Source organism: Hydra vulgaris, chromosome 15 (assembly GCF_038396675.1).
Source record: "Hydra vulgaris chromosome 15, alternate assembly HydraT2T_AEP".
NCBI classification, from domain to species: Eukaryota; Metazoa; Cnidaria; class Hydrozoa; order Anthoathecata; family Hydridae; genus Hydra; species Hydra vulgaris.
This window is the reverse complement of record NC_088934.1, coordinates 15,354,349-15,380,898: the sequence shown is the minus strand read 5'-3', so window position 1 is coordinate 15,380,898 and position 26,550 is coordinate 15,354,349. Positions and strand designations below refer to the sequence as shown.

Sequence of the window (26,550 nt, the reverse complement as noted above, 5' to 3'; positions counted from 1 at the left end):
TGCTTATATTCAAATTTCATAAAATTATTCAAGTTTTAAAAATGCATTTAAAAGTAGTTTCATTATTTATGATATGCTACTGTAATTTGCTTCGTTGATAAATATTAAATATGATGTAAACTAATAATTTTTTTGCTTCACTTATTTAAATTACTTTCGCTTTACTAGTGGTATAAATCTTTTTTTCATAAATGCTTGAAGTTCTAATTTTATTTTTATTATAAGCAAAATATTTAATACATCATTTTAATAATAATGTAATAATACATTTTTTTTTTTACCTGTACTTTGTTTTTCATTTTATTTTTATTTTTTTTAAGTTTTGTATTCATTTTCTCATAAATTATTGCCACAAATTGCAATAAATGAATAAATTATTGGATAAATTGCACATTTGCGTGTTTTTTTTTTCTATAATTGGATTCTTGAAAAAGATATACATATATTTATTAAAAATATTGTTTTATATAACATTAGTAATTTTTATAGTCGTGTTTCATAAAACGATTATCTTCTGAGTATTAAATATTCTGTTTAAATAGCTGTGCACAAGAATTGTGCAGAGAGTTAATAACATTATTGTTAACTAATTAACATTAGCAGTTTTTAAAAATGATTTTAATGAGCAGAGAAATAAGATGTGCAATTATTATTTTTTTAACATTGTTAACTTTAAAGATTGAAATTCTTATTTTGTTATTATTTGAAATTGTTGCACATAATTAAGAAAATATTCTCTTCTAACTGCAGCAGCCATGGCGCAGTGGTAGCACACTTGCCTCAGAAACAAAGGATCCGTGGTTTAAACCCCACCTCTGGGCAAGTTTTGTGACATCGGTTAGGAAGTAGGCGTGAACTTCCAATTAAATGCTAATCTGCGGTACTATGTGATAAGACCATAACGACTTCTTAGGGCACCTAAATAAAATTAAAAAAAAACTTTTTTTCTTTTTTTTATTCAATCTTCTTACTTAATTTTCTGGCTTTTCCCACCATTTGCAAAATCATAGCAATTAATAAGTTATTTTTAAATAAATTTAAAATTATCAATGCGTGCTTGCACTGAATTTTTTTTTAATAATGAAGGAATCAGACAAAGCATATATTCGAAAATATATTTTTAGTAAAAACTTTGTTTTATGTAACATGTGCAACTGTTATAGTAGCATTTCACAAAATGATTTCTTTTAGTATTAAGTATTCAGTTTAAACTTTTAAAATATTTTATAAAAAATGTTTTGATATTTAAAAAAAGATTCAAAATTAAATTATTTGGATGCAGTCAGTGACAGGAAAGGTATGTGATCGCACTCCAATCTTGACCACACATGTAAATATTTTTTTTGAAAACTTGACCACGGCTCTTTAGATAATTAAAAATGGAAAAAAATTATAAACAGGCTAAACTATAAAGAAATCTTAGTTAAAGAGAAATTTAAAAAAATTAAAACCATTAGCTCTAAAAAAAATCAATATTAATCTGAAAAACTAAAATTCTAGCAAAAAATTATTTTTAATTATTTTTATTTTGTTAAATACGTTAAGGTTGAATAACTCGTTGCATTGGTTTGAAGAGGTTCCAACTAATTTGTTTTTATATTAGGAGAAATCTTTCGTTAGTTTAAGTAAATGTCATCTATAGTATACAATCTCAAAAAGCAATTTCTTGCTTTATTAACTTACACTTTATTTAGCACATTTTTGAAATTTTTCAAAAATGGTAAAAGCTGTGGTCAAGTTGTCACAAAAAATATATAAATGCATGGTCAGGAATAGAGTGTGATCGCACACTTTTCCTATCCATGACCAAACTTTTTTAATTGAATAAAAATCTGTGCGCTCGAGATTTATTTTAAACTATTAACATTAACTAGTAATTTGAATGTTAGTTATTTGTGTTTCAAATTAAAAATGCCATGATTTTATTTAAAATTGTTGTTTTAAAAGGAAGACAATTTATTAATTTTCAAGCATTATTCCATATTTTTGTATATATAAAACTTAGTCTTAAAGAACTATTACGATGCTAAAAATTTTGACTGCCAAAAAAAACAATTGACCGTGTGTTAGCCGGTCAAATTAACTGATTCAATATTGCTAGAGATTCTCTGAAGCAAAAATCTCTCTACCTGGTATAAAACTGTGATGCTAGGGGCTGTGCTCATCTCTTAATATTGTTTCTGGAAGTTAAAATAAGTTTTATCGTTATTAATACCATCACTCGATAAAAATACGTTAACACCTTGTAACACCCGTGTAAACAGTTTGTGGTGCGAAAATCTGATTTGTATTTGCTGCTTGTAGTCTTGCTTTTGCTGCTTCTTTTTTTATAGTTCTTCTATTTTATTAAATTGACTTTTGCCATGGGACATCGTAAAGAAGTGATGCGCACTATTTATATTTTGATCTTCAAGGTGGTACATTAAGTTTAATAGATATTTATAATTTATATACTGTGACATAGCACAATCACTGAAGTATTTCATTTTGTTTATTGTGGGTAGTTTGATTTTGATCATTGGGAGTAAATTGAGTGATGAGAAAATAATGAACTGCTTTTTCTTCATGGAAAAGATATCAGAAGTTATACAATAGCATTCACATTTGTGTTGATCTTTTTGATCTTTGTAATAAACAGCAAATGGATGAATAGTAGTTCAATTGGCTTGCCAGTAAAACTTTTGTTTTATAAATTTCAAATTTTTTTTCAATAACGCTTTTTAGCAACTAAAAGGTACAGTAGCTCTAATACTGTTTAGAATCAGTCAAAAACACCTGCAAAAGTAAATTATTTGAGTAAAAAACTATTATGTACATAATTTCGGGTTTTTTAATTATAAAACTTTAATTTTTTTTTTTATTTAAAAAATTATGGTCTGTCAAGTATCAAAAAAATCGTATGTAAGCTCCAGATACTCAAATTATCCCAATTTTGATCAGTATTGATCAAAATTTCAATTTTTTGGATTGTGTTTATTTCATAAAATCTGTGGGTGATCAAAATTTGAAACAAATCTGAGATGGTACCCTTGGGATTATTTGGTGGTTGTATATATAATGACCCTAAGGAACAAAAAATAGGTAATAGTTTAAAAATTTGTAAAAAAAAAACAATAGAATAAGTAAAATCCAATCAATTCTTTAAAAAAAATTTTTTTTTGGGTGGTGGGGTGGTTGTTTTGATAGTCATGTTTAGGTAGTGGGTTGTTTTATCTTTTGCATTTCTTAAAAGTTGTCCTTGCCATTTTAAAGGTAACTTAGTTGTCAGTTACACTAAACATCACTATAACATAATTATACTGATCTTCTTGGTGTAATTTAGAGGCTTGTTTATTTCAATAAAGCAGAATCCAATCTTTGCTGTCGATCTGGCTTTAATGCTTAATAAAAGACTCTTTAATATTGAAAAAACTACTGTGTACAATTTGTTTTAACATTTAACAAACTGCTGTATACATACATTTAATACTGTGTTGTTGAAACAAACTGCTATATACATATCTTTAATACTGTGTTGTTCAAACAGTTCTAGCTAAACTTTTTAAAGCGCAGTTTAATATTATGAGAACTAAGAATTGTTTCATGATGCTCGTTTTGGGTTAGCACCTACTAGGATTTTTTATAAAACTTTGTTGATTTGATGGTTGTCACAAAAAATGGTAGCACAAATGGACTATTTAGTGCTTGACCAACACATACCAATCCATTCAGGAAAGTTTGATTTATCAAATGCCTATGGTCATGGTACAGACATTAATGCAACATTGATGATGAATAATTTAAGTGTTTTGTAAAAAATCTAACTAGTAATTTTTAACTTAGATATCATGGTCAGGCGGCAGAAATGATAAAAATGCTAATCTAAAAGTTATTTAGGAAACAATGAATATTTTTCTTGAATATAATCTGAACATGTTTATTGTAAAAATAGGTAATAGTGCACATAACTCTTGTGAACAAAGAATGGTTTTCATAACAAATGAAATTTGATATTTGTAGTTTTAATTATTATAATTTTGGTTTAGTTCTTGATTATGAGCACTTCGGTTTGCTATGGAAAAGTGGGAGAATAATTTTCTAAGAAATAGAAAAAAAAAATTTTTTAGTTTTTTTATTTTATAAATGTTTTAGTATCAATATGAAGTAAAACCGTCTTTGATAAAAACAAAGTAAAAGTGGAGGCTATTCTAGTTTCCAGTAAAAAGTTACTGACATAAGGTGGCAGTCGCATCACATAATGAGTTAAAAGTACAGAGTTCAGTTTATGAAATTAACAGATTTATCTTGCTACTGCAACTGCTACTTGCAACTGTTATTGTATCATTTTGTAAATATTGTAGTAGCATTTTAAATCACGTGAATGGGCAGTTAAATCGTTAATAACACTGAATCTCTTTTGTTTAACATTTGTAAAATAAATTTTTTTTACTTTGTTAAACAAAATTAACAAAATCAAAAACATTAAGATGCATGTGAAAAATCATAAGAACGCAATTAATGATACAAGTAGAAATTCTTTTTTTCTGAAAAAAAAAAAGCTTATTATAATGAAAAATGTTCAAAACATTAAAAATATAATGTTTTAAACATTTAACTAAATTAAATTTGATTGAAGATTGAGAGAGAATGATTTTTTATATATAAAAAATGTTTCTTTGCAGTTTTTGCTTTAAACATTTTTGCCTCACATAATGAAACCTTTGTTAAGACTGTCAAAGACAAACAATATGATACAGATAGCAATTACGACAAAAATGACAACACATCTTTAATTTAGTTAATTAATTAATTTTTTTTAATTTAATTTAATTAATAATTTACTTTAAAATAATACATTTCTTATTAGACATATTTTAGTAGTCAGATGTTTAAATTTTTTTTTGTCAATATTTTCATCCTAGAAAAAATACAAAAAAACTTTTACATCAGACTACTGATTATCATATCTGACGACTAAAATGAGAAATGTATATAAATGTTAAAACACGTTTTCATCGTCTTCCTGTTGACAAATGTGCTTCTTACATAATTTCATGGATTCAGGCTAGCATGGTGTCTTTTATTCCCTCTCGACGATTCCAGGTCAAGCCTCACTTTCCTCCATAGTTTTCTTCACATTGTGCTGCTGCGATTGCCAATTGAAACCATTACTTCCATATCTATCAGCAAAACAATTCTTCAGAAAACAGACGTCTGTTTATTACTGCTAGAAACCATTGTAAAAAGGTTTTGCCTAACGCCAAAGCCCGCTCAGGTCATGAAATCTCGTATTTCATCACAAAAATTAGGCTCTTGTGGCTTCTGGAGAGTCTTTAATAGTATCAATATTAAGGGCTAATCTGTAATTCTACCTCTCTTGTGTGGTTCAGACTTTGTCACCTTACCTAAAGACAAAGCTGGGTTGTTTGCTAAGAACTTTTCATAAATATCATCTCTTGATTCCACTAGTTGTGTTCAACCTGATATTGCCAACAAACAGGTTGATCCATTGCTTAACATTCGTATCACTCCAGCTTCTGTATCTAAAGTGAGTTCCTGCTTAGATTCTTCTACAGCTTGTCGCCCGGACAACATACCTGTTTTTGTCTTGTTCTCCGGAGCTGTTGTTTATACTTTCAAAACTATTCAACAAGTGCTTATCAGAGTCTTGTTTTCTAGCCTGCTGGAAAGTGGCATCTGTTATCCCTATTTTCAAAAATTCTGGAGAGTGATCTGATTCATCTAACTACCGTCCCATTAGTTTTCTTCCTAACATAAGCAAGGTTTTTGAATATTTAATTAATAAACACTTAATTTCTCATCTTGAATCTAATAACTTTCTGACCATCAATATGGATTTCCATCTTCTCATTCTACAGCTGATTTGCTGACAGTAATAGGTTTTGTTGTGCATTAGATAAAGGTGGAGAGGTTAAGACCATTGCTCTTGACATTTCAAAAGCTTTTGATAAAGTTTGGCATGCTGGTCTTCTCCATAAGCTTTCTTCTTACGGTGTATCTGGTAACATCTTTAAGATTATTGAATCCTTCTTTTCCAATCATAGTATAAAAGTTATCCTCGATGGACAGCACTCTTCTTCTTATTCTGTAACTTCAGGGGTTCCTCAAGGTTCTATCCTTGGCCCTATACTCTTTTTAATTTACATTAATGATCTTCCAGATATTCTCACATCACAAGGTGGCATTGTTTGCTGATGATACTACCATTTATTCTTGTTGTGATAAGAAGCCAACACTCTCTGATTGCTTGGAGGGGGCATTTGAGCTTGGAAAGGATCTCACTTCTGCTACAGCATCGGGCTCACAGTGGCTGGTGAACTTTAATTCAGATAAAACTAAATTTTTTCAGCCAATCGTTACCACAATAATTTAGATCTTCCTATATTTATGAATGGTAATGTGCTCGATGAGTCATCAACCCTTTATCTTCTAGGATTAAATTTTCCGATTTTTCTTGGAAACCATATATCAAATCCGTTGCAAAATTAGCATCTGCTAAGGTTGCATCTCTTTATCAAGCTCAACGCTATCTTACTCCAAATTCTATTCTCTATCTTTATCAATCTGGCCTTGTATGGAATACTGTTGCCATATCTGGGGCGGATCTTCTACTGATGCCCTTTCTCTTTTAGACATTGTGCAAAAATGCATTGTAAACATAGTTGGATCTGCTCTTGCAGCCAACCTCCAACCATTATTGCATCGTCGTGATGTTGCTTCTCTTTCTCTTTTCTACAAATACTATAATGGGCACTGCTCTAAAGAGCTAGCGTCTCTTGTGCCATCTACTAAAATTCATTCAATTAAGTCTCATCCTTTTTCTGTGACTGTTCCTAAGTGCTCTAAAAACTCTTATTCCTTTAATTTTTTTCCTCGAACCTCAGTTCTTTGAAATTTGCTTCCTTCATCTTGCTTTCCTGATTCATATAATTTGTAATCTTTCAAATCGGCTGTTAGTTGTTATCTTGCTCTACAATGTTCATCTTTTCTCTTCCAGTATCTTCCAACTCTATTAAATGGTTTCTTGCAGCCTTGTTGGAAGCGAAGATGTTAAAAAAAAATGTATATATATACATATATATACACACACACACACATTTATACCTATGTCAGTTTTCTCCATTTCAAATAAAACATAAATACTTCAATATGCGCTTAAAAAAATGCTTATCCAAAAAACAAGTTTTTTTTTATATATAGCATGTATTTTGTTCATAATATAATTTGATGAAAATTTGTGATGACGTTTTTGTTTACAAAATATTTTATATAGAGTTTTCCCAATTTTTATTTTAATTATTTTATCAAGAATTTCGTTAAAACGCATTTTTATTGCTGTTTGTTTTTTTAATTTTAATAGCAAATAAAAATGAGTTTTTAAAATCCTGAAGGCCTGCCTAATAATGACCATCCAGCCTGCACTTTTTCATGTACTGGCATCTGTTCCTGCGTGTTTAAAAATCTTTTAATTATCTAGTTCTTTTACCTCTGGAATTCTCTTCCATTTTCATGTTTTCCTAACTCATACAATCTATAATTTTTCAAATTTTTTGTCAACCATTCCCATGTTCTTTGATCTTTGTTTTCTTGAATTTGATCTTTGTTTTCTTGATCTTTTTTTTTCTAATCTTTGTTTTCTTTTAACTCCCATTTTAATATTGGTTGCTTGCAGCTTTTCTGGGAGTGAAATAGATTTATACTTATATATATATATATATATATATATATATATATATATATATATATATATATATATATATATATATATATATATATATATATGTAATTAATTGTTTATGCATGTTTAGAATGATCAAGAATATATTTACAATAAAGTCGATGAGTTTCATCTTAGTAAAGATAAGGCAAGTTTTTATATATTCATGTTATTGATATTGTTATAAAAGTGCACAGTTATTCAGTTATAACTTAATTGACATCATTAACATTTAAACAGCACCATAACAAAGTTTATGTTGTTTTTTTAATGTAGTAAATGATGTCACAAATTAAGAATGTGTTACTCATTAATTATCAAAAAAGTCGTTAAGTTAAGTAACACTTCTTGATAATTTTTATTTAGATTTTATTTTAGGTTGTTTGCTTTAGTCTAGATTGTCTTTTTGTTATGCTCTCCACTAATTTGAACTAAGGGGACAAAAGTTGTCACTCATTTCAGTAATAATAATCTCTCTATGTATTTCGAGATATTTAACACAATATTTATGCTGTGTTACATAATAATTCAATGAATTTAATAATGAATAATCAAAAATAATGTTTCTAAAACCTTTTAAATTTCACACCATAAGAATTTGGTTAAGTGACTTGATGTTTTACATAAAACTGAACAACAATACATGTAATAAAATTATTTTTAATAAATTCTTATTAAAGTGTGAAAGATATGTGTTTTTATAAGAATTTAGTTTAATAAAATTTTTTCAAAAGCTTTTCTCTTTATTTTTAAAGATTATGTTGGATCCATCACAAGATTATGATGAATCAGATGAACAAGAATCTGTAAGTGCAAGAAAAATCATTTTATATTTTTAACATTTAATTGTAATAATTTAGTTTTCCACTTTTTATTATTTAGGATGAGGAAGTTTTAGCCATAGATAGCGAAGAAAGTGAAGAAGAAGAAATAAATAATGCTGATGAGGTTGGACAATAAAAAGGATAAAAATAAATTAAAACCAACTTTGCCAATCAAAAAGTCGTAATATAAGAATCAGTAATGATATTTAGCATCTAATAGAGCTGTGCCAAAGTATTTATTTATGAGTTATTATCATTAACACATATACAGTCATTAATAATTTTGCTTATTGAAATATTTTTTAGAGAAGCCAAAAAATTAAACAATAAAGTTTATAGAATCATCGTTGCTCTACAAATTAGATATTGATACACATTTATCTGTTTAAAAAGATATGAACCAATAAATTTTTGAATCTTCTTGGGTTAATCTGTCCCCAGTCCATGAACAGAACAATTTTCTTTTTGAAAATTCAAAACAGTGGGGTATAAAAATAGTCACTCTAACATTTTTTCTTGATTTTAAGTATAAAATGTATGGGGTCGGCAGAACAATTATCTATAATTAAAGCAATTTTTTTCTTCTGAAAACTAAACTTTAGGTTGAATAATTCTGCCGACATACAGACGACATATAGGTCCGATAGCAACGAGGAATATTTTTCACACCTTTGAAACATCTAGGAGACTTTGATTTTTTAATTACAAACATTGAATGTCTTTTGCTTTAACATTACCCATACCTACAAAAAAAATTTATAATTACTTAGACATAACTTGAACATAGGTTTAAATGTAACTTGGATGTCTATGCAGGTTTCCAATAATGAAAAATATTTATTTTGTTTGCTTAAAACAGTTAAAGAAAAAAGCTGTAAAACAATCATATATTGTAAAGTTGTTAATCTTTTTTTTTTTTTTTTTTTTTTTTTCTTTTCTGGCATTAGTAGTATCAGTATAATATATATCAAGAAAAATTTGGCTCAGCTCTAGTATCTATTATGTTATTTATTAGAGTATAAAAATACATTAACTGTTCATATACTGTTGATAAAATATTTTCAAATAATTAAATAAATGGAAAAAAGTAATAGAATTATTTTAACTACTTTAATGACACAATGACTTGATGGCACCAGGAGTGGAGCCATTATTGAAGTATTTAAATGTATTTTATGACTTTTTTCATTTATTTATTTTTGTTTTAGGCTTTAAATGATAAAAAGGATGACGATAGTGAAGATTACAGTGATGTTGACAATGATGACATCAGTGATGATGATGATGATAATGAAGATGATGATGATGATGATGACGATTCTAACAGTGAAGATGGTAAGTATTGTGGCTAAAATTTTATTTTATTATTTATTTATTTTTCAATTTCTTTTTTGTTTATTTGTAATGAGATTTTGACATTATTTTAGAGTTTTTTTTATTTTTTTTAGTTAGTTTAGTTATAGATTTTTAGTGGTTAATTTTAGTGAAGATCATAAGGCAGTATTATTTAAGTTAACTTCTTATTTAAGTAAATATAATTGAATTTTGAGTTAAACTTAAAATATGATTTGTTAATTTGCAAAAAGTTTTTAGTTGAAACTTAAACTTGCTTTAAATTTCAGATTCTAGTTAAAGATACTAGAACTTGGTATACCGGTTAACAATCAGATGCTTTTTCTGAATGTAACTTGTTGACCAGGACTGATTATTTTTGTTATGATACTAACGCTAAGAATATTACCATACAAAGTTTACAAGCTTCTCCTACCTCACATTTAAATCAAAAAGACATTTTGTATCAGAATTTTCCTACTTCTATACCTATCTATACTTCTATAAGTTCCTTTCGCTATAGCTAAGGATCTTTACTTGCTCTATTATAGCTGCATTTATAAAATATTCATGAGGAGAAATAGATGAAATATTTGACAATATTTTTAATAAGACTTCAATTAAAAATATAAAAAATTTAGGTTTTTACTTTTGTTTTCTTTTTCTTTTTTTTCCAAGTTTTAAGATTTATTTTTTATATATTTTAACTTTTCAATGATAAACTGGCAGATGATTTTCAAAATCTTAAAATCATTCTTTTTTGAAATTTGATAAGTTATCTGTTTAAATTCAATCAAAAGTTTTTCAAAATACTTGACATATTGTCAAGTATTTTGAAAAATGGTTGTCTACACTATAAAAAAAAAGTTAAAGAATATATTGTGTTAGAGTTTTAAAATACAAAAACAGTGAAAGAAGAGTAATAAAAAAACTTTTATAGTTAAAGCAATGGTGTGGCAACTGTGGCAACTTTGCCACAGTAAGCCAATTACTGGCTTACTGAGGCAAAGCTGAAGCATAAACACATTATTCTTTTCCAATAATTGTCAATAATACGTTTTTTATTAAGAACTTGATCCTGTACATAAATTTTATAAGAAAAAATGTTAATGTAAAGTATGTAAATTATTTAATTTTATAAAATGAAAATGTACACTAAAATTTAAAATATCAAAATCTACGACTTGATTTTTTTTAATCTTTTGTAAAATTAAAAAGATTAGTTTTTATTCTACAGTCAGTTAATTGTATAAACAGTTAATATTAAAATTCCATCATTTTAATCAGTTAATATTAAAGTTCTTTTTATTTCTATAAATTTATCTAGAAAAAGTATTGTGTGTTGTGTTTCTGAAATTGAGTTTCACGTTTTTTACAACTTTTTTTTCAAAAGTCTATAGAAATTATCTATTTTTTAATGTATCTAAATTATCTGTTATCTTGTAGTTTATTTATTTATTTTTATTTTTTATAGGTATCCCAAGCTCAAAAGCATGGGGGAAAAGCAAAAAGGCGTATTATGACACAGACATTCATGAAGAAGATTTATGTATAAATTAAATTAAAAATAAATTGAATCAAAATGTTGAAAGAGGTTCGATCACAAGATTAGGCAAATTGATTGAAGCAGGTTTTTTGTCTTGAGTTGCTCACCAGATAGAGTGAGGCATGCCAACTGCACAAGATTAGTCTAATGCCATTGAAATGACAAAACAAGCTAAACAAGTTTTTATATAAAGTTCTTAATTTACTAATTGCACAGTTTTTGAAACTCAAAAACTATGTTCTTGTGACTGTGCCTCTCTTAGTATTAATTGCTTTTTAATTGATATTCTGATTTTTATTTAAGTTAATAAAGTTCCCATTAATACATTTACATTGAGTTTTCTGTTGAAATTCAGTAAGTGATGAAGAAGCTCAGGAGGCTGCTGCAGAAGAAGAAAAAGAGGCTTTATTACTCCAAAAACAAATGGCTGAAAGACTTGGCAGCGAAGATTTCTATAAATGTGATGTTGAGGTTTGCTCATACTCCATTAGTTTAATGAAATAGTATCTGTTATTTTCATTTATTACCATCTATTATTTACCCATTTTAATATTCATTTTATTTTTTCCATTTTTACCTTAATTTATTTTTATTGATTTTTAGTATTAATATTGCTATATATTTTTCATTTATTTAGAATATTGAAAATGATCAAAGTTCAGATGCTGTAAGAATTAAGATTGTCATTAAAAGTTATTTGCTAAATGTTATTTATACAGCTTAATGTACATATCAAGCCTTCGAGGTCACATAATGCGTGCAACTTTTGCGATCGCACGCCTTATATGACCTTGTAAACATTTTTTTTGCATATATTGGTACATGTTTAAAAATGTTGAAAGAACCAACCTAGTTAAAGAGAAAATTAAAAATAAACTGAAAAACTTAATGAATGATAAAATAAATAATGGATAAACTAGAGAAAATAAAAGCATAAAAATAATATTTTTTAAATTTAGAAGCGTCACAATAGTTCAAACTTGATTAATTTAAAAGCGTTTTAAAAAAAATTAATTCAATTAATAGTTTAAATATTTTTTCTTACATCGCTGCGTTGATGTAGCGTATTATTGTGTCATTTATGACGTGCGGCTGTTTTCATTTATGACGTGCGGCTGTTATATCCGCATTGGTTAAGGGTTCAAGTTCTACTAATGGGTAGTTATTTTTATGTTTTATTTGCTTTAGACTAAAAGTATTAAAGTTTCAAATTTTTAAGTATTAAGTTTCAAAGTAATTAGGCTTGGATTAAATAACTTTGAAACTTCATTTTTTTTTTTTTTTTAATTCTTTGTAATGAAACATTTTGAAATTAAAATAAAAACATATTAACTTTATGCTTTTAATTTTTCTGGTTTATTTTTTATTCATTTTATCATTTGTTAAGATTTTTATTTTTTAATTTAGTTTTTCTTTTTCTATTTTTTAGTTTTTATCTCTATTTCTAGTTTAAATTTTTACTTTTCTCTTTTTCCAGTTTACATTTGTTTATTCAGCACATTTTTTTAATGCGCTAACTTAAAGCATATATGGAGCCGTGGCCAAGTTATTAAAACAAAATATTATATGCATGGTCATATAAGGCATTTTGACCGCACGCATCTCCTGAGAAGGCTTGACATATAGGGAATTACATTTTTTTATAGGTGACAGAATCTAATGTTATCACAGATTATTCAAAACTTTCCAAACGTGAAAAGCTAGAGGTAGTTTTTTTTCTTTAATTCAACATAAATTTTTTTCTGTGTCTTATCTTCAATCTTAATTCAGTGTTTTATATTGAGACTGCATTTTTATGAGACTTTCTTAATTAGATTTTATCAAAACAATCTCCTGAGTTACTTCCTTTAATAGAAGAATACAAAGATATGGTAAAAACTTTTTATTTTCTAATAGTGTTGCAGAAAATTTTTTAATTTTTGTTCTAATGTTCTAATTCTTATTTTTATTAAATTATAGTAAAAAGTTGTAAAAAGTATAATTTAATACTTTATTTATTATTTGATACAACTCTTGTAAAACAGTTTATTATTGATTGAGGTTAATAAAAATTACTTAATAGCTAAGTAAAAAACTGAAAAAAGTTTCATTAATGGTACATAATAACGTTATCACAATACTAGCATAAACTACATTCAAATCACTTTTTTTAACATGTTTATTTTGCAATGACAAATGTAGAACTTAAGAAACAAAAAACAGGAGAATATACTAGTTTGTATCATCGCAGTTTGATTATTTCTTTTGGTTTGGCTGTTTTTTTAATATTAGGGTTTGTAAAAAACTTCTGCCACCCACCACAAAAAACATCCGCCCCAAATGCACTTTCCATAATTAGAGCAGGTTCAGGTGGCTCATAAAAGCAATTTTTTTGAAAATATTTGCTCTCACCCCCTAATTGTGTTTAAAATGTTTTTAAATCCAGTGTTTAATAAGAACACTGGGTTAAAAAAATATTTGAATAAAAAATGTTTTTAGAGGTTTTTTAAGACCTTTTGAATGTTTAAAAGGTCCCTAATATTATCAGAAAAAAATAAAAGTTATTTTAAAGTATGTCAACTTGGGTATCAAAAGAAGTGAAATTTTATCAGTTTCAAAAATAATCATTGCATATAAAAGCAATTATTTTATATTTTTTTGCATAAAAAGGTTGTTTTGTTTTTTAACTAAAAAAGAAAATAATGCAAGTTTTTTGATAATAATGCAAGTTTTTTGATAATTAATTTTTTTAAACATTATTTTATAAAACTCTTGTTTTTGAAATTTTGATTTAATTTTGCTTCTTTTAAAACCCCGATTTTTTTTTTAATGTAAGTTCACCTCCCCAAGGTTGAGAAGCCACTACAGACAAAGAAGCCTCAACTTTATACTGCCAAAACAATAACCTTAATGAATAAGGCTGCTGCACGGAGAAACAAGTTGAGTGCCGTACTACCAGAGGCGTGGTGAGGATCAAACTTGGAACCACTCGCTTATAAAGCAAGGACTCTACTACTACACCACTACCGCAAGTAGTTTTGAAAACTAATAAAATAAATAAAAGTAAAAATGGATAAAAATAATAGAAATAAAAAATAAAATAAATATTAGCTTGGATAAATAATAGAAGATACTAAATGAAAAATGTTGTTTTATTAATCTAATGGAGTAAAAAAATCTTGTTTTATATAATACAAATCTTTATTAATCTAATAAGACTTAAAGCATGTTATGTAAAATTATATAAATTTTCTTACAAAATCCTTTTAAATTGATATTATAAAAAAATATTTATATTATCCAATTAAAATTAATGTAATTTACTTTTTTATTATCATTATCATTATACTAAGTTAAAGAAAAAAAAGCTATAAAATAAATTTTCTATTATAATTAACTTTTAAAATCTTTTAACATTTCGGTAGACGTTGTGCAAATCACTATTTAACAACAAATTGGATATCAGTACCAGTCTAAATATTTAGAATACCTGCTAGAAATGTGTTAATTAAATACCATTGGTATAAAAAGTTTCAAAAAACATGAGATGACTTAAATATGCGGAATAACGGACTTACCATGACCCGTATAATTATTACTGAATATTAATATATTACTGGTCATGGTAAGTCTATTCCACATCTACCATTTTAATAATTTTGCTTTCAAAAATTTTTAAAAAAGAGTAAGATATAAAAATATTTGTTTTGAGATACAATTAACTTTCAATACTTTACAACTTCTGTAAACTTTTATATAATATATATTTATATATAAAAAAGACATGGGAACGGACCTTATTATTTTTCTTTAATAACTTTCTATTTTTTTTCAGGCCATCAGCAGCTTCTTTCATAGATCATCTTGGTTATTTTTTTAAAAACTGGAAATTTGTTTGGGTAAAATAATCCGGAATATATTTTCCTGTTAAATTTGCTTTTAGCTGAGTTGTTTCAAATTCTTTTTGATTTTTGTATGAGTAATGAGTGAAAAAGCTTAAAAACAAATATATTAAAAAAATATATTCCTAAATTTGTATGAAAAACTATGTATGGAAAATGTTTTGGCTGTCCGGAAAAACTAAAATTTGAGGATAATCCGGAATTCCGGAAATATCTGGAAAATGATAATCCCTGTTATTAGGACTCTTTCCCTATTAATTTTAAAGAAAATTTAAGTTTCCATGTCAAATCTTTTTTCTATAAAAAAGAAAGTTTTCTCTTTAATGCGTACACTCAATCTATTACTAAGCATATTAAAACCTTAAACTCTACCATGACATATGCACAACAAATTTCTAACAGTGTTTTCATGTTTTTAGAAATTTTAAAAAGCTTTTTAAAAAATTCTCTTTCTTTCGTTTGTTATAGTATATAATATCTTTATATAAGATATGCATATAATATCTATAGACCTCTAAAATTGTTTTACTTTGTATTCTAGAAAATTGGAAAAGATTTAAAAAAATAATTAAGTGTGAAAACCAAAGGATTTAAATCCACGCAAATCACTTCAACCACTTTGGTTGAAGTGATTTGCGTGGATTTAAATCCTTTGTTATTATCTTTTAACACTGTTTAATGAGCAGACTTGCCTCAGAAACATAGGATTCATGGTTCACACACCCACCCCTGGGCAAGTTTTACGACATTGGTTTCCAATTAAATGCTCATCCGCTGTGCTCTGTGATAAGATTGTAAGGACTTCTGGGGCATCTAAATAAAACTAAAAAAAATAAACAAAAGACTTTATAAAACGAAATATAAATGCTTTATAAAAATTTATATAAATCAAAATGAAGCAAATATTGCTGCAATAAACTTATCAGATAAAAGATATTTAAAGATATTTTAAATATTATTAAAAATATTTATTTATGATTAAATAATAAACCACATGTATGTATGTAAGGTCTGCTCAGAGAAGTCTGTTGTCCTGTCTGCTCAGAAAGTACTGCTAGCATTGAACAGTGAAATGTAATGGTCCATCATTAAATCCTTTTAATTACTTTGAAATGTACTTAATGCAAGATTTGCAATAAATAAGTAAAAACAAAACTAATAATAGAAAACTTCTATAAACAATCATTTGCTTCAAGTGAAGAAACTTCTTGAACTACTTTAATTTTTTTTATACATTTAATATTCTAAAACGAAAAGGTCAATAATACAATGCAGAAAAATTAAAATGTGCGTATGTATGTGTGTGTGTGTGTGTATATAAATTTATATATATATATATATATATATAAATTTATATATACACACTCAGAAAAGTCTGTTGTCCTGTCTGCTCAGAAAGTACTGCTAGCATTGAACAGTGAAATGTAATCGTCCATCATTAAATCTTTTTAATTACTTTGAAATGTACTTAATGCAAGATTTGCAATAAATAAGTAAAAACAAAACTAATAATTGAAAACTTCTATAAACAATCATTTGCTTCAAGTTTTTTTTTTTTTTTTTTTTTTTTGTTAATTCACCTCCCCAAGGCCTAGAAGGCCACTACAGACGAGGAGGCTACTTAATTGTGGTTATAACCCTCTCTCAACTCTATAACTCCGAAACACAAACCTTGACGAACAAGGCCGCTGCGCGGAGAAACAAGTTGAGCGCGGTACTACCAGGGACGTGGTGGGGATCGAACTCGGATCAAAGTGAAGAAACTTCTTGAACTACTTTAATTTTTTTTATACATTTAATATTCTAAAACGAAAAGTTCAATAATACAATGCAGAAAAATTAAAATGTGCGTATGTATGTGTGTGTGTGTGTATATATAAACTTATACATATATATATATATGTGTATATATATATATATATATATATATATATATATATATATATATATATATATATATATATATATATATATATATATATATACACACTCCTAGTCGGCTCTTACGGGGACATGTTTTTTTTTGTTCCCATATTGTTGTTCCCATATTTTTTTTCCTTTTTCTATACTATTATTATCATAAATATAATTATTTTTTAATTTTTATCATAATTTTTTTTTTATTTATACATATTTAAATTTATTTTTTTATTATAAAAATATGTTTTTTATATTTATTTTGTTATTTTTATTTATTTTTTTTAAATATTATATTTCATTTTTATTTTAATCTCTTTACAAAAACGATTAATTACAGTACTAACCATATTTAAACTTTGCTGTAACCCTAAGCCTGATCTTGATGCTAACTCAAACCAAACCCTCCGATGTAGCAGCACTCCGCTGCGAGTCAGGCTATTCAATAGTGGATGTATTTACTTTTTGTTCTCTATAAAAGTTGCTTACAGGGTCATTTTTTTTACAAAAAAACAATGCTTACGGTTAAGTGTTCGTTTTTTTGTAAAATGTGTCTCCATAAGTGATACTATAAGTTTATATATATATATAGAGAACATTAAAATATTATTTTGGAGAAAACATCCTTTATACAAAAAACTTAAAAATTTAATGAAAGTCCCAAAACTTATGTTATAACACTTTGTATACTTACCTTTATATAAAAAAACACTAAATTTAAATTAAACATATTTAATGAAGGAAATAAAATAAATACTTATAAAGTAGAAACTTATAATTTTTTTAATGGGTATTAAAAAACTATATATCTTTTTAAACACATTCTTTCAACAATATTTTTTCAACACATTTTATGATTACACTAACTACAAACAGATTTAATTTATATCTTTCATCATGACAGTACACCACTTTACTGGCACCGACAACATTCTTGCTCTCAACAAAGCCAAGCCATACTATAGCAAAGTACACCACATGGCTAACAAGGTCAACAATCTTGCTGTAAACTAAGCCAAGTCACAATAATTTGAAACCATGCAAAAAACATAATACCATATACAAACTATAAACACATAGCATTTTAACACATCACAAACATAGAAATAATTTATATATAAAAGATATTTACACACTTACAAACTATAAACCCATATAACCTTAACACATACAAATACATAATAAATAACACATAAATATAACTAAATATATAAATTAGAACCATTTATAAAATAATACCTTATTTGTTTAATGACATACCTCATAATAAATGTTTAACAACTTTAAAAAAACTAACGATCGAATGACCTGGTTTTTTATATTATAAAAGCAAACAGATTTTCTTTAAAATAAGATATTAAACAATCTTGTTCTTTAACATGCAACATAGAGTTGACCGTGTGAGATGAAAGGGGTTTGGAGATAAACACTAACTTTATGAAAAGTTTGATGTTTTGACCCTTTGAAAAGAGCATCGTCTTCTAGAGTCATCATCATCTTCTAATTTTTAAAAATAAAAATTACAAATTCATATACTTTAAATACAGTTGAGAAAGAACTTAAATTGTGTTATCAAAATGCATGAATAAAATAAGTTACCTGAAATTAAAAGTTACTATACTAATTTAAAAATAACATAAGGTTTATCCTTTACTACAGAAGTCATCAAATTAAAAAGTTTTTGATCTTATTGCTGATTAAGCAGATATTACCAGATTGAAAATATTTAAGAGTACCTCGTCGCGTAGTCAAAAATATAAAGTGAAATATTAAAAGGCCAAGTATGGTAAAAACTATGGTGTCAAAGGCGCATGGATGGATAACGGCAGTAGCAGCAGCGTTATATTAAGTATTAATTATAAGCGATGTGTTATACTATTATACTTATGTTATATATATTATACTATTAATATTATATTGTATATCTTATACTATTATACTCTTATTATATATATGTATATACTTGTATATACTTATACATATGTATATATTTGTATATACTTATATATGTATATATGTAATACTTGAATGAAATTAATTAGAGTATAATAATTGTTCAAAATTGAAATGACCAAGCATTTAAAAACTGCAAATTTTATAACAACTAAAATGCAACTTCTTGGTGACTCTAATCTAAAAAATAATCTAAAAAACAAATTTTAGTTTTTAACTCTTTGACTTACTCACTAGATTACTGAATACCATAAAAATTTACATTACTGAATAACATAAAATATTAGATTACTGAATAACATAAAATATTAGATTACTGCATAACATAAAATATTAGATTACTGAATAACATAAAAAGTTGTATTACTGCTTAACATAAAAAGTTACATTACTGAATAGCATAAAAATTTACTTTACTGCATAACATAGACACATGAAGACAAATCTTCTGTGGCTTCATTTGTTTGTTCACTCAATTATTCACTCACTTTTTCAATATTAACAAAAATCAACAATGATATTCCACAACAGAAAGTAAAAACGGAACAGTTAACATGAACATGATAAAAATTGAATAAGAATTACAAAAAAATAATTCACACATAAGCAACATAACTCTTCAAAATATATTAATTAAAAACCATAATGTAAATGGTTTTAATAAAAAATGTGAATTATTTAAACGATAAAAAAAATGCTAAAACAGGCATTTGAAAAGCTTAGCTTAATGAAAGTATTTTTGATTGAATGAATTTAATGGTTTTACAAACAAAAAAAATTAAGTTTAATTTGTTTCAAGTTTTTGCAAAGTTTTTTTAGAATTATTAGTTACTAAAAAAAGTTGAAAAATTTGGGCTTTTAAAAAAATTTGTCATCCTACTTAAAAGTTTTATTTCGGAATATTTAAAATTATGTTATATGTTTTTAAAGTTTTTTTTTGTCTCTAGTTAAATGAATTAAAATCAAAATATCACCCATTGTTGTTGATGTCACAAAAAGGTTGTATTGAATCAAAACAAGTAATTTTTTTTTTTTTTTTACACCTGATTGGAAATTAAAGGCTCAGTTAATATTATTTTTGTTGTTGCTGTTTTATTTAGGTGAGGCTATTTGTAGAGATGAAGCATCATATATTAACAAAGTAATTATTTTTGTGTTTTTATATATGTAAATTTTAGAAATAAAATCATTATCTTGGTAAATAATTTCAAATTTGTTTTTCTAAAATTTTAAAATCATCTAACATGATGGGGGAAAAAATTGCAGACATTAGCGAATAATAATGATGACAATTATCACATTTATTCATTATATTTGTTCAGTATTTATTCATTAGAAACAATATTAAAGAGAATTTGAGAAATTAGCATTATTGAAAAAAGATATAATGGTTATAAATTAGTTATTGGGTTTTGTTTTTAGTTATTGTTTGAATATTGCTTTCTACATGGCATTAAAATCAAGTAAAACATTTTTGAAAGGTCATCCTGTTTTTAATGCTTTAGTTCAGCATAAAGAGGTTTTGGGCTTATTTTTTTGTTTTTTCTTAGAAAGATAATTGCAAATATTTTTTACTATAGTTCTATTAAATTATTTTTCAAAAGCTTCTTTCAAAATTATATCCAGTTGAAAAGGATCTTGCTTCCCAAATAGCAACTCTTATTTCACAATACCAAACTGGTGAATGGGAGAGTATTTCAACAGGTTTTTTTTTATTTTTTGGTAATATTATTAACATTATTTTATAAGTGGTACTTGGAATTTTTTTAGTTTTTTTGTTATAAAATATTTAGAACTAATTTTTTTTTTGTTTCCAGTAGTTGAGGAAGTTGATGACAATTCTCAGGAGGTACGGCAATTTTTATAAATATAAACATTTTCAATGACTGAATGTCACTCTTTTACATCTGATTACAATATGTGAGTAGAATATGTTCTTGAGTTTATGGGTTAGATCTTTGCAGACAATTAAATAAAAACCTCATATTGTTTATATGCATTTACTAATCTCATCAAAAATATTTTTTATTTAATTTTAGGACACACAGTTATAATTACATAGTTTTACATAGCATTATAGTTTTATTACAGTGAAACCATTGTTTCATTCCCAGTCTCATTCTTTTCTTCTAATGCAAAGACAATACAAATTTAGATTATTTTAATTTTTGTCTGTTGTTATGAACTTTATAGTTAATACTGTGTGCCTGTGACTTTTTAAAATCCATCCTCAGAAATTTTTAAGCTAAATTACTTTTTTTCCGGTTTTCATCATTTATATGTATTTGTCCATTGATAAAGTGCTTAATTTTATTTTATTAAGAATAATATGAATTTTTATGACTTCAAAGAAATGTTGTTAAAACAGTCCAAATCATTTTGTTATATATACATGCCAAATATATTTTAAAAAAGTAGAAAAATTCATAAATTTAGTGTAAAATGTTGTTTCTAGTAAAATTTTAACTATTGCAGAAATAATAATTAACATAAATAATGTAATAGTTTTAATAATTTAAAACACATCTTGAACACATCTTAAACACATCTTGCATTTTGTACTAAGTATAATAACTATGTGTTTTTATTTAGCGTTTAATAAATTGCAAACTTAAAAAAAAATATCAAAATCAAAATGTCTCATAAAGAAATAAGAAAATTGGTTTGCATCTTCTGCATGATGAAATGCTCCATAAATAACCTCAGCCTATCAGACAAACAGATATATCTTCTAAATGAACATTGATTTTTTTGATGTTAGAGTACAAAAGTTAGAGGAAAAAATTCTTAAAAATCCGGGGACAATGGCCCTTCTGCTGTCTTTTAAATGGTGTTTTTGTATCAATAAAATAAGGGTGTATTTTATTGATACTGTGTGTTGGGGAAAAACAGAGGTTTGTTATGCTATCATTTCAGCTATATCAACTAAAGAGAGGAAACTTTTTGATTGATTTTTTTTCCTCTGATGTAATGTCTAATTCGATTTTTTATTAGTTTTTGAGGCTGGGAATCTAGTACTTTCATACCATATAAGTGACATTTTTGGTACATGCTTTTAGTGTTTTGATTGATTTTCAGTAACTGTGTAATGCTAAAAATCAAGCTAAATGTCAATATCCAAGAATAATTTGTTTTCAGCAGTGAAATATCCTGAAATAAAGCAAAACAAACATCATTTTCTGATTTAACTTAGAAACAGCTCTTACATTGCAACAAAATATGTGTTGACCAGTTTAATTTTTTTATTTTTGTTTAGCTAAAAAAGAAAAAAAAAGAAAAGAAATCAAAAAAACTATCTAAGGTACATAAATCTGATGTTTTTTTAATTTTATGTCATAACTGTTTTATTTATAGATGAGTTTTTTTTTAGATGAAACAATCAAATGCTTCCTTGGATAACATAGATCCATTGGAATATTACAATATGGTAAAAGAGCAAGCTGAAAATGAGAAACGTTTAAAACTTTCGAAAAATCAGTAAAAAAAAATAATTTTTCTTTATAACAAAAAAATTATTTGTTACAAAAAAGTTTTTTTTTTCAAAAAATAAAAAGTAAACTAAGATTTTTACAAATAGTAATAATTTGTTGTTATTATTTTTTTTTTTTTTCTTTATTTTTCATTTAGAAATGACGAACCGGCTGACAAAGAAGATGAAGAACTTGATGAGGAAGCTAAAAGAAAAATTACATATGAGGTGAATATTTTTTTTTCACTTTAAAAACATTAAGCAGAAGCAAAATTAACATTTTGAACTTTTTCTTTATAATTTGCTTGTTGTTTTTGTGTTTGTTTGTTTGTTATGTTTTAATCCATGTTTTTAGTTATTCATTAAGAATAAAACAAAACTTTTGGAGAGGACCAATTAATGAAACATTAATAAACTGAATATAAAACAATTGATAATGCTCATCTCAAGTTTTAAAATTTGTTTAAATTGTCTTTGTTTTTAAAATATATTCTAAATGTATTTTATGGTAAATGTATAAAATGTTTATTTGATTAAAAAAAAAACCATAGTAATAACTATCATTATATTTTCATTCTATCCTGTACTCAATTAAAAAATTTTTTGATTGTTCACCTCCACAAAGCTGTGTGGGAAACTGAGGAGATTTTTAAATTGTTGTTACTTCTGTCATTCATTTTAACTACTTTAACTCCTTGGAATAAACAAAAAAATACATGTTTCAATTAATTTGTTTCTTATTTTAAATTTTATTTTTTACAGTAATAATTACAAAAAAATACATGTTTCAATTAATTTTTTCTTATTTTAAATTTTATTTTTTACAGTAATTATATTCACCTCTCAAGAAATTTAAAGTTTGGTAATAAATAACAAATTTTCAATTTAGTATTTATAATAATTTCTTTAGATGTCTAAAAACAAAGGTTTAATTAGAAAACGACGCAAAGAGTTAAAAAACCCCAGGGTTAAACATAGGATGAAATTCAAAAAAGCTGTCATCAAACATAAAGGACAGGTAGATTTTAATTACTATTTTGAAGTAACTAAAGTATTGATAACATTAATGTTGACGTAGCTTATTAATTTGGTTTTTAAGTATTATAAAAAACTTTTAATTTTTGATTAACATTAGTTATTAAGTTTAATTAATTGTATTACATATATGTGTATTAAAAATATACAGCTATTCACGAAAGTTTAAACGATTACAAAATTTTAAGATCTAATCCTCGGTTTTTCTTGAATAAAAATCTAACGGAAATAGATATCAAAATAATTTTTGTTCCCAATTTGGTAAATAGGTTATTTGTTAATAGACTAAAAAAAAGTAGATTTCGACTCATCACTGTTTACTCAGAAGTTTCATTAAAAGGTAGGTGATACAAAATAGGTGTCACAAAAGTTTAAACGATATTATTAAGGATCAATTATTTGCTAATTAATTGATAAATCCGGTGCGAAAATTTTTTTTATTTTTAAATAAAGTTCAAATGAGTAGTTTACAATCAAAAAATTCATCACAACATCATCAGGCAGCTTTTAATTCATTAAAAATTAACTTGAAATATTGCAAATTTCAAATTAATTTCAATTGCGTGCAAATGGGGTCGAAAATAAGTTTCCAGTGAGATCAAGTGGCAAGTTATTGGTATGGCGAGGACAAAAAATCACACAAACATTCAAATAGGCAAAATACTTCACGTTTCTGCATATTGCGTTCGAGAAACCATCCAAACCTGGGAACTTACCAAGGGCGTCTCCGACATGCCGCGTACTGAGAGACCATCCAAACTCAGCAACCGTGACAAAAGTGGTATATTCAGAATGAGCAGAGAAAACCCCAGACTCAGCTACAAAAAGCTAGCACAAATCTTCAACGAGTCAAAAAATAATCCAAAAGATAGGTGAGAGCTTGTGAAACAAACATTTTAGGGCAAAGGTATTGGAACGTACATAGCTGCTAAAAAACCTATTCTTTCAATCACGGATAAACGTAAACGACGAGTGTGGTCTAAAGAAAGGCTGAACTGGTCTGTAGAACAGTGGGAAAAAGTTGTTTGGAGTGATGCTAATTTTCAAGTCAAAAAATGTCAAAAGATTTGCAACTAAGAAATATTCTGACAGGTTTTTGCAACATCGTCGACAAGGCGGTGGAGGTTCGGTTGGCATCTAGGGATGTTTTTCTCACAAAAGTATAGGCTTCTGTGAGTTGTACGAAGGCCGAATTAATCAATACACCTATAAGAACACATTGGAAACGTGTTTAGTTCCATCAATCAGACACTTGTATGGCAGAAGTAAGCAATTTATCTTTCAACAAGACGGGGCTTCAGCTCACACAGCTCACTCATTCAAAGAAAAATTTTTGAAAATAAAAGTTCAATGTGCTGCTCTTATAATATGTTCATATTCATTTTAAAGCTAATTACTTTTTCTTTAATAAATAAAAAAAATTGATTCGATATCATTTTACATTTTTTTTTATTAAACAAAAACCAAACACACTTGATAAAAGTTCTGCAATCGTTTAAACTTTCGTGATTAGCTGTATCGGACATACATATGAAACATATCGGACGTATATATAAAACATATTAGACATATTGACACATCCAAACCTAGAGTTTTCAAATTTGACAATGGGTCAATTTGTAAGCTAAAACGTTACAATAATATTTAAGTGCGTTTTTTTGGATTAATACTAAGACGTATATGTGGTTTTGACTGTACGATTAATATTTACATGTAAATGCAGTTTTGACTCCAGGATACTTAGATGTGGTTTTTAAATTTTTATTATTAGTTTAAGTAGTTATAAGTTATTTTTTGTAATAGGTTCGTGAAGTTAAAAAAGAAATTAACCGATATGGAGGTGAAATAACCGGTATTAAGTCCTCTTTAGCAAGAAGCACGAAAATACGATAAATGATTTAAAGATTGACTACGAATATTATAAGATATATTTTGTTAAAGTACTGAGTTTCACTATGTAACACATTTTTTTGTCGTTAGATTTAAATTGTTATATTTCAATTACGGCTAAAGACTATGAAAACGTCTACAAGTATAGTCAATTTTTGACTTTTACAGCACAAAAAAAAATTCCTTTTTCTTTGAAGAAATTTTTTTTATTTTTGTGTTCATTCGGTCTGGAAAGAAACAACAATTGCATGTTGAATAGACCAAGACTAAAAAAATCACTCAAGCTTCAGAAATGGAGTTTTTTCTAGACTTTTATGTGTACTGTAAATTACTTTCACAAAGTAGGCTGTCCCAAACCCCTTCTACCTAAATGAAGACTCTCATCATGTTTTCGTTATGCTGTCTTTGATAATAATGTTCAAAGTCTAATATGTCTTGATGAGAGCTTTTCTTATTAAACTTTAAGGTGGCAGTATGGTCAAAATTCAAAAATCGTTTTTTTTAACCAATCAATATTGATTTTTTCATACAATATTAAAAAAATACATAATTCAAGAAAATCAAAATTTTACATTTGGACCCATGTTTTGGGTCGCGAAACCTAAAAAAGTCAAAAGGCGCTGCGATAGATATTGAGACAATGGTAGGTGCTATAAAATTCAAACTTTCGGTGTTTACTTGGAATATATTAAAGAATTCGTGGAAGCAAAATTATAAAGTTAGCTTTAGGGAGATAAAGTATATACGTCTAACAGGTCAAATTTTACCACTTAAAAAGCCCATAACTCTGCCAAAAAATATACTTCTTCAATGAATTTTTCATAAATATTGCTACAACTGTACAAGATTTTAAAACAGCATAATAAACACTTCTTAAGTTATTTATCGCACCGTGCTAAAAAATGTCGTTGTGAGAAAACAGTAATTCAAAAAAATTAACATCGAGAAAAACAAGTTAAAATATAAAATTGGCTCATACTCTATTT

At 26.4% G+C, this 26,550-nt stretch overlaps 1 protein-coding gene across 3 annotated transcripts in view; it reads left to right on the top strand.

The window, feature by feature from the left end:
* The window catches only part of LOC136072015 (something about silencing protein 10-like), a 32,911-nt gene extending 7,256 nt beyond the window's left edge, over positions 1 to 25,655 (top strand). For 2 of the 3 annotated variants that reach the window (XM_065819866.1, XM_065819867.1), the window contains exons 4-22: positions 7,809 to 7,865; positions 8,473 to 8,523; positions 8,600 to 8,665; positions 9,750 to 9,876; positions 11,348 to 11,422; positions 11,775 to 11,890; positions 12,057 to 12,086; positions 13,066 to 13,125; positions 13,234 to 13,290; positions 20,118 to 20,189; positions 20,271 to 20,311; positions 20,593 to 20,689; positions 20,775 to 20,874; positions 20,991 to 21,019; positions 22,427 to 22,471; positions 22,541 to 22,647; positions 22,798 to 22,867; positions 23,550 to 23,657; positions 25,478 to 25,655. In XM_065819866.1, the coding sequence (XP_065675938.1) occupies positions 7,809 to 7,865; positions 8,473 to 8,523; positions 8,600 to 8,665; positions 9,750 to 9,876; positions 11,348 to 11,422; positions 11,775 to 11,890; positions 12,057 to 12,086; positions 13,066 to 13,125; positions 13,234 to 13,290; positions 20,118 to 20,189; positions 20,271 to 20,311; positions 20,593 to 20,689; positions 20,775 to 20,874; positions 20,991 to 21,019; positions 22,427 to 22,471; positions 22,541 to 22,647; positions 22,798 to 22,867; positions 23,550 to 23,657; positions 25,478 to 25,567 (1,398 nt within the window). In that variant the 3' untranslated portion in view covers positions 25,568 to 25,655. Of the gene's footprint in view, positions 1 to 7,808; positions 7,866 to 8,472; positions 8,524 to 8,599; positions 8,666 to 9,749; positions 9,877 to 11,347; positions 11,423 to 11,774; positions 11,891 to 12,056; positions 12,087 to 13,065; positions 13,126 to 13,233; positions 13,291 to 20,117; positions 20,190 to 20,270; positions 20,312 to 20,592; positions 20,690 to 20,774; positions 20,875 to 20,987; positions 21,020 to 22,426; positions 22,472 to 22,540; positions 22,648 to 22,797; positions 22,868 to 23,549; positions 23,658 to 25,477 lie in introns of all 3 variants that reach the window. The other variant, XM_065819865.1, reaches the window with a different exon arrangement.
* Positions 25,656 to 26,550: the final 895 nt, after the last annotated feature.